Source organism: Nematolebias whitei, chromosome 2 (assembly GCF_014905685.2).
Source record: "Nematolebias whitei isolate Nwh7 chromosome 2, NemWhi1, whole genome shotgun sequence".
Taxonomy (NCBI): Eukaryota; Metazoa; Chordata; class Actinopteri; order Cyprinodontiformes; family Rivulidae; genus Nematolebias; species Nematolebias whitei.
This window is the reverse complement of record NC_056499.1, coordinates 51301424-51309901: the sequence shown is the minus strand read 5'-3', so window position 1 is coordinate 51309901 and position 8478 is coordinate 51301424. Positions and strand designations below refer to the sequence as shown.

The following is an 8478-nucleotide window of genomic DNA, read 5'->3' as shown; positions in this document are numbered from 1 at the left end:
GAAACACTGACTTCTACCATCAAACAGAGACCACAGAAACACTGACTACTACCATTAGACTGAGACCACTAAACACTGCCTTCCACCCTCAGAGAGGGAGATCACATGAACACTGGCTTCTACCATCAAACTGAGACCACTAAACACTGACTTCTACCCTCATAGAGATAGACCACAGAAACACTGACTTCTACCACCAATCAGAGACCATAAACACTGCCTTCTACGATCAGACTGAGACCACTAAACACTGCCTTCTACCCTCAAAGAGAGAGACCACAGAAACACTGACTTCTACCATCACACAGAGAGAACAAATAAGCACTGACTTCTACCATCAATCAGAGACCACTAAATACTGCTTTCTACCATCAGACTGAGACCCTAAACACTGTCTTCTACCATCAAACTGAGACCACAGAAATACTAACTTCTGCCATCAAATAGAGACCACATAAACACTGACTTCAATGTTCAGACAAAGACTGTAGAAACACTGACTTTTACCAGCAAACAGAGACCACAGAAACACTGATCAACACCTGGTAGTGAGTTGGATCAGATGGTGGGGGAAGATGCCGGGCAGACCCGGTAGACCCAAACGTGTAGTGAGGGTTTGCTGGGAATCCCTGGCAGAAGAACCATCAGAGAGGTCTTCAACGTGCACCTCCGGGACAGCATTAATCACATCCCAGCTGAGGTGGGGGACATTGAGACTGAGTGGGCCATGTTCCACACTTCACTTGTTGAGGTGGTTGCCTTGGGCTGTGGCTGCAAGGTTGTCGGTGCTTCTCGTGGTGGCCATCCATGAACTTGTTGGTGGACACCCTGGGTTAGGGAGGCTTTCAAGCTGAAGAAGGAGTCCTATTGGGCCTTGTTGGCCACTGGGACTCCGGAGGCAGCTGGGGAGTACCGGAGGGCCAAGTGGTCCGCAGACTTGGCTGTTTCTGAGGCAAAAGTTCAGATGTGGAAGGAGTTTGGTGAAACTTGGATAACGACTCTCGGTCGGCTCCGAGGAGATTCTGGCAAACCATCAGATGGCTGAGGAGGGAAAAGTAGTACTTTACTAACACTGTATTCAGTGAAGTTGGGCTGCTGTTGACCTCAACCAGTAATGTCATCGGGAGGTGGAAGGAATACTACTCAGACCTTCTCAATCCCACCAGCACGTCTTCCATGGAGGAAGCTGAGTTGAGGTGCTTTGGGGTTGATGTATCCATAACTGTGGCTGAAGTTGCCGAAGTAGTTAAAAAGCTCCGAGGCGGCAGGGCTCCAGGAGTAGATGAGATTCACCCTGATTTCCTTAAGAATCTGGATGTTGTGGGGCTATCTTGGTTGACACACATTTGCAACGTTACGTGGACATCGGGGGCAGTGCCACTAGATTGGCAGACTGGGGTGGTAGTTCCCCTCTTCAAAAAGGGGGACTGGAGGGTGTGTTCCAATTATAGGGGCAGCACTCTCCTCAGCCTCCATGGGAAGGTCCATTCAGGGGTACTGGAGAAGCGAGTCCTATCGTTGGTCAAACCTCACCTATGGTCCCGAGCTCTGGGTAGTGACCAAAAGAATGAGATTGTGAATACAGGCAGTTGAAATGAGTTTCCCCCACAGGGTAGCTGGACTCTCCCTTAGAGATAGGGTGAGAAGTTTGGTTATCCGAGAGAGATTCAGAGTAGAACCGCTGCTCCTCCACATCGAGAGGAGCCAGTTGAGGTGGTTCGGGCATCTGCTAAGGATGCCCCCTGGACGCCTCCCTAGGGAGGTGCTTCGGGCATATCTGACTGGGAGGAGACTCTGGGGAAAACCCAGGACACGCTGGAGAGACTATGTCTCTCGGTTGGCCTGGGAACGCCTTGGAATCCTCCCAGAGGAGCTGGAAGAGGTGGCTGTGGAAAGAGATGTCTGGGCTTCTCTGCTCAAGTTGCTGCCCCCTGCGACCCGACTTCAGAACAAGCGGAAGATAATGGAAGGATGGGTGGATGGATTAGTTCTGATCAGAATGTACCATAGCACTGAATCTGCTCTTTTAAGGGTTTTTAAGTACATGTTTTTAGCACTAGATTCTGGGAGCTGTGTTTTACTTGTGCTTTTAGACTTAAGAGCTGCTTTACACACAGTCGACCATGACATTCTCATCTCCAGATTGGAGCAGTGGGTCGCATCACTGGTTCAGCTCATCAGTGGTTTAGGTCCTACCTTTTTGGTAGAAGTTTCAGTGTAATGATGGATAATTTTACCTCTGCTTCTGCTGCCCTCCCCTGGAGGAGTACCCCAGGGCTCTATTCTTGGTTCTCTCCTGTTCTCACTTTATCTTCTGCCACAGAGGTTTTTTTTCAGAAATCATGGTGTACAATTTCATTTACAATGTATATGCAGATGACTGTCAAGTCTACTTCCCTTGGAAACATAATGGCTCCACTCCGTCTCTCCCGGACTGTCTCGATGACATCAGAGGATGGATAGCACTTAATTTCCTCCATTTTAATTAAAAAAAGACTGAGGTTATGATATTTAAATCCAGTGGTCCTAGCAGTTTCCCAATCTTTGATTTTTCCTCTGGCCCCACACGAAAAATTAATTGTTACAAATGTATGGGTGAAAATGGACCCCTGCCTGAAACTTAACTGCCATGTCAACAGCAAAGTTAAGTCCTCTTTCTTTCAAAGGTGACTGTCAAAATTCAAGCCCCTCCTTTCTAGGTGCCACCTAAGAGACAGTAATCCATGCTTTTATTACTTCACGTCTGGTTCATTGTAACTCTCTTTTGATCTGAGTCAGCTAGGCCCCCCTACATTTATAGCTGGTACAAAATGCTGCTGCACGATTTTTAACTAGTGCAAGTAGGTGGGAGCACACAACTCCAGTTTTGATGTCCCTTCATTGGCTTCCTGTCCAGTTTCAAATCCATTTAAAAGTTCTACAGTTTGTTTTTAAGTCATTGAATGGTCTTAGTCCTTCTTTTTTGTCTGAACTACTTCACCTTTATATGCCATCACATGCTCTTAGATTGTCTGACCAGATGCTTTTAGCAGTCCCAAATACCTTTTGTAAATCTAGATGAGACAGAGCCTTTTCAGCTCTGGCTCCTAAATTGTGGAATGAGCAGCCACTGAAGGTCAGGCAGGCCCCATTACTTTCTGTTTTTAAAACTCATTTAAAAACTTTTTTTTTCCCCCTTTGGCTTTTAACCTAGAGTGAGCTAGCATCTGCGTCTTAATATTGTATTATTTTACTTGTGATGTTTTGATTTCAAAATTTTTTATAGTTATCTTATTTTTTACTGTTGTTTTTTGTTTTTATTTTTGTACAGCACTTCGGTCGGCTGCTATGATGTATTTTAAGTGCTTTAGAAATAAAATGGTATGATATGGTATGATCATGTAAGTGATTGTATGGTTTTGTCTTAGAAGTTTTGAATGGTAAACATTGAAATACTGTAAGTATGGACTTACTCAGTCTTTGTGGTTGACTGGGTGGCTGGAGGAGGAGCTGGAGGCAGAACTTTTGTGGTTTACAAGAAACAAAATGTGTTAGCACAATTTATTTTCCAACATTATAATTCAACTAAATTTATATTTCAAATTAAATGACTAATCTAAATCAACATAAGAAATGAGGAAACCTTTAGTCTTGTTGTTTCCATCAGTCTTTGAGTAGATCTCTGGTTGAGGAACCACTTTTACAATCCCGTGTTTGATCCAGTCCATCATGCTATGAGGTAAACAACAAATATAGCTGATGTATGCACCATTCTCACTTTATTGCAACTAAAACAATGCACTATGGGTTTCTAATTATCTCTCAGATTGATGGCAATGTGTTCAACACTATGGTACTTCTAGCTATTTAACTGTCAATAATGGTGTACCACAAGGCTCAGTCTTAGGTCCCACTTTCTTTACAATTTTTACAAGTAATAAAGGTCAGAACATTCCTGATGACTCCTTACATCTCTATGCCGATGATACAATTGTTTATTGTCAAGCTAGAACAGTTACTAAGGTTTTCCAGCTTCTAAAGTGCATTTGACATAATGCAGTCAGATTTGTTCCATCTCAAGCTGGTACTAAATGCTGATAAAACGAAAGGGATGTTGTTTTCAAACAGAACATTGGTACCAACTGTCCTTCCTCCTATCTTATCCATTGTTTTGCTTACCCTAGTGAGGTAGACACAGGACGCGTGCCACGCCCTCACTGCAGCCTTCTCCACCAAGGGGTCTAAAACTAATCCTAAGGCCCAGGTTTTACCCGTAGCTGTTTTTTAGGACGGTTTAGTCTAAGGCTGTGTTGAGATGATTCACCCAGACTGTTAACTACCTCCTATCCATGCACCACACCCAGAATCTCACCTCGTGCCTCGCCCGACCTAGCAGCAGAAGTGGGGACGTTCGACAGACAAGGAAGCGCACGTTCACGGTAGCTCATCTCCTAATATAGCGTTGCAATTGTTATCCGATCTGGGGTTTTTTGGAATCTAGGAGTAAGATTCCTGGATGTTGTTTTATACTCAAAGCTACGAAACCCTTAAAAACCTCCCGAACTTCTGTTGTTAACATTGAACCAAGTTCTCCACTTCCATGAACAAAGGGGTATTGAAATAAGAATCCAGAATTTTACGTTTTGCTTTGCTTTAATCAATGATTTGCAGGGGAACAGCGTTATAGCAGAAATCCATAGTGATTATTCGGTTACATAGCAAAGTCAGTAGTCAAAAGTCCACTTGTTACTTGAAAGGTGTTACTGTTGATTGTTGGTTGATGTCCAAGGGGTGAAACAGTCCAATCGTGATGTAATTCCTTTGCTCTGATGAGCTGAACCAAAGAATTATAAATCTGTGAAACTCCAATGAGTAAAAACAGAAAATTATAAATCCATAAGCTCTGTTGAGGAAAAATAGAAATATATTAATCCTCACTCTGTTGAGCCAAAGTAAGGTAAGGTGATTAGGTTCAGGGGAAAACTTTTGCTGCTCCGAGACCCCAGAGAACACTCAGAAACTCAGAAGCTCGTTACTGGACTCGATGAGCCGTCAGCCGGCATCTCGAGTTTATCTTGTGTTCCCAGAGTCCTCCGGAGTGAAATATCGAAAATTAAGTTTAGTTGGAAAAATAAAAGTAAAAAAATTAAGTTTAGTCAGAAAAATAAAAATAAAAGTAAAAAAATTAAATTTAGTTGAAAAAATTAAAAATTAAAAAGTTAAAATCTAAAGTGTGTTCAAAAACTCTATCAAACAAAAAGGAGAAAAAAATATATAAAGGCATCTTCAGAATCCCATAATGCAGCAAAAATGGGGAAACTCCTAAATTGTATTAATTACGACTTTAAAAATACCAAATTTAATATAATGAGTAAATCCCAATAACTCGAACATTAAGCTGTGAACTTGACCTTTTGACCATCAATTCTATTCACTTTTAGTCAGTAACTAATTCATTTATTCTTAATCATTTAAAGTTCACACTCTTAACACATAGTATATTAGAAAGACTTCACACACTGTTACATACTATTATTTAGATTTGTTTCAGTAAATAAACCTTTCTTGCTTTTTCAGAAGTTTTAGTAAATAAACCTTTCTTACTTTTCCAGAACACATACTCAGGGATCTGTGATTTATACTGTGCTAAACCTTATTTTAGGTGATGAAAACTGACTTCATACCTCATCTGAAATGCACAACACTTGACACCATGCATTGAGTTCCTATTGAGTTTGTGGATTTAACAATGTCAGGGGAATTTAGGTAAAGGTTATGGATGTTTATTAGTAACTATTGTTAAACTAATTTGTGTGCGTTAGAGTTCCTTGTGTGTACAGAGCTTGTCTCTCTGATAAACTCCAAGACCTCAGTCGTCTGTAAGCTGGAACGCAGAAGTTGTCTTGACCTTGTCTCTGTCTGACAAGCATTATAAAAAGGAACTTCTTTATACTGTCCGTGGGCAAGTGTCTGTATAAGCCTGTTTTTGAACTCTGCCCCCTTGCAAGTAAACTGGTTTGAAAAATATTCTTGTGCCCTCAGAGTGGTTATTTGAAAAAAGAGATGAAACAATGTTTTTTTTTAATCCAACACTTGTTCTTAGTATTTTACCTTGTTTATAAGGCACTTTAATTTTATTGTTTGTAACACTACTTTTATTTTTATTTTATTTACATTTTATTGTTGTGTGCTGTTTATTGTTTTCTGTACCTTATCTTCTGTTTGTCTAAAACAGGTCTCTCTTGTAAATGTGTCCTCATGATTCAATGAGACTAACCTGTATAAATAAAAGTTGAATCAATGCTACTCTTTTTTCTCTGTCTAAAAACACAATGTCTTCTGAAAACAGACAAATGTTCGTCTAAACAACTATATGACCAGTGGCGATTCTAGACTCTTTTTGGAATTTGAACTCGGCACCCCTGATAAAAAAAAAACAACATCATTAGGATTTTGTAAGGAAGCTTAATTCTCAAATCTTAGATTTACCAAAAATTTTGAATACATTTTAAATACATATGGAAGAAAAGATGACACTCTTAAATGGGCCAGTAAAATCTGATTTTTTTGCATGAGTTGGATCCTCAATGTCGCCTGTCAATCAACCCAACGGGCATGTCAGCAACTGCCCAATCAGCGATCACAATTTGTCCCAGAATGACACACCCCTTACCTGCAGAAGCTGCACCCCCTTTTCCTCCCACAACATTGTTGGAGTTTTGCATTATGAATGCTTCACAGTCATAGAGATTTTGTGAAAAATCATTAGAAAAAATGATTCAACGTTGTCAGTGGAGAACATGCAATTCAGACACGTGTTACTCTGAGTGTGTAGAGGGTGGAATATAGATTATTCCATTTCCAAAGACTAAACTGAGTCTGAAAAATTGTAAACGATGATAAAGACCTGAGCCAACCTCATGAGCGGCTGAATACAACAGTTATAAACAGGAAGTACCACATGTTCATCTGTATGAAGGTAACTGCAGGTAAATCCTTCATTTTCTGTCATAATTAAATTGTATGCTTAATAGTTAAGTTAAAGGTTAATGCTTGAAGCTAGCTGTTGTCAGGATTTATCAGGCAAGGAGCAAACCCAATAGTTACAGACAGGACTCTGGACGCAGGAGGTACAAAAACATAGGTATTTAATAACAATAATCCAAAATGGCTGATGTGGCAGCAATTCACACTCTTGAGACCGGAACATGACAGGACACATCAGTACAGGACAAGGAAGACCCAACGATGACGCGACAAAGGACAAGACTCACAGACAAGCTTAAATACACAGACAAGACAGAACGTGATTACAAACAGCTGGGAATGGAAGGTGAAATTAATCAAGAATAATGAGACACACACAAAGGTACACAGACAGGGAAGGCCCACAAGATGGTGCCATCCATACAGTACTCCCCCTCAAGGACGCCCCTGGTGTCCCCAAAAAAGCCCCCCCAAAAGACTTGGGTGGGTGGAGGGAGGAACTGCAAGTTCAAGTATCTTTATTATCCCCGAGGGGCAATTAGTTTCACAGTCAGTAGATGTGTACATATACACACGCATGCACATACACACATACACATAAATACATACGCATACATATATACATAAGACATTAAGACATTAAAGCAACAGTATTGAAATTAGTGTTCATTGAGAAACCTGATTGCTACGGGGATGAATGAGTTTTTCAATATGTTTGTTCTACATCTGGGTTGCAGAAACCTGCATCCAGATGGAAGCAACCTGAACTCACCATGGAGTGGATGATCAGGATTTGCCAGAATCTGCCTGGCCTTATTCACTGACCTCACCTTGTGTAGGTCAGCAAGGTTCCGTAGGTCTATACCAGCAGTTTTGTTGCACATCTTGACAATCCCCGAGAGTTTGCTCCTGTTCTTACATGTCAAAAGTCCAAACCAACAGATGAAGGTAAAGGTTAAAATAGACTCAATCAAACATGAATAAAACATTCTCATAAAAGTTGAATCGACATTAAAACCACAAAGCTTCTGATAAAAATACATCCTTTGGTGGGTCTTTTTACAAAGGGAGTTCACATGGAGGTCAAAGGTCAGTTTATCATCAAGAACAGTTCCTAGGTATTTATATTGTTGCACCATCTCCACAGCTTCACCGTTAATAACCACGGGAGCTGCAACTGAAGATTTTTTTCTGAAATCAATGACCATCTCCTTTGTCTATTGGGGGCCGAGATGGTGTAGAGGCAGGGCAGCCGGCTTGGGACCCGAAAGTCCCAGGTTCGATCCCCAGTCACTGCACATCACGTGGTGTCTCTGGGCAGCACGTCTCATCCCCAAAATGTCCCCCGGGCGCTTTCAATAGCTGCCCACTGCACCACCTGGTGGTGGATGGGTTAAATGCAGAGACTAATTGTATGGAAACATACAGTGCTGACATTGTGATTACATTATTATTATTATTATTTTGTAGAGGTTGGCTCCTCTACCCCTCCCTTCTCTGTTGTTTGCTCTC

At 41.3% G+C, this 8478-nt stretch overlaps 1 protein-coding gene across 1 annotated transcript in view; it reads right to left on the bottom strand.

Moving 5' to 3' along the window:
- The window catches only part of LOC119427190 (cyclic nucleotide-gated cation channel beta-1), a 174665-nt gene that overhangs the window by 143800 nt on the left and 22387 nt on the right, over positions 1 to 8478 (bottom strand). The window contains exons 8-9 of the mRNA XM_037694773.1: positions 3623 to 3711; positions 3453 to 3501 (exon numbers count right to left, since the gene is read on the bottom strand). Of these exons, the coding sequence (XP_037550701.1) occupies positions 3453 to 3501; positions 3623 to 3711 (138 nt within the window). The remainder of the gene's footprint in view (positions 1 to 3452; positions 3502 to 3622; positions 3712 to 8478) is intronic.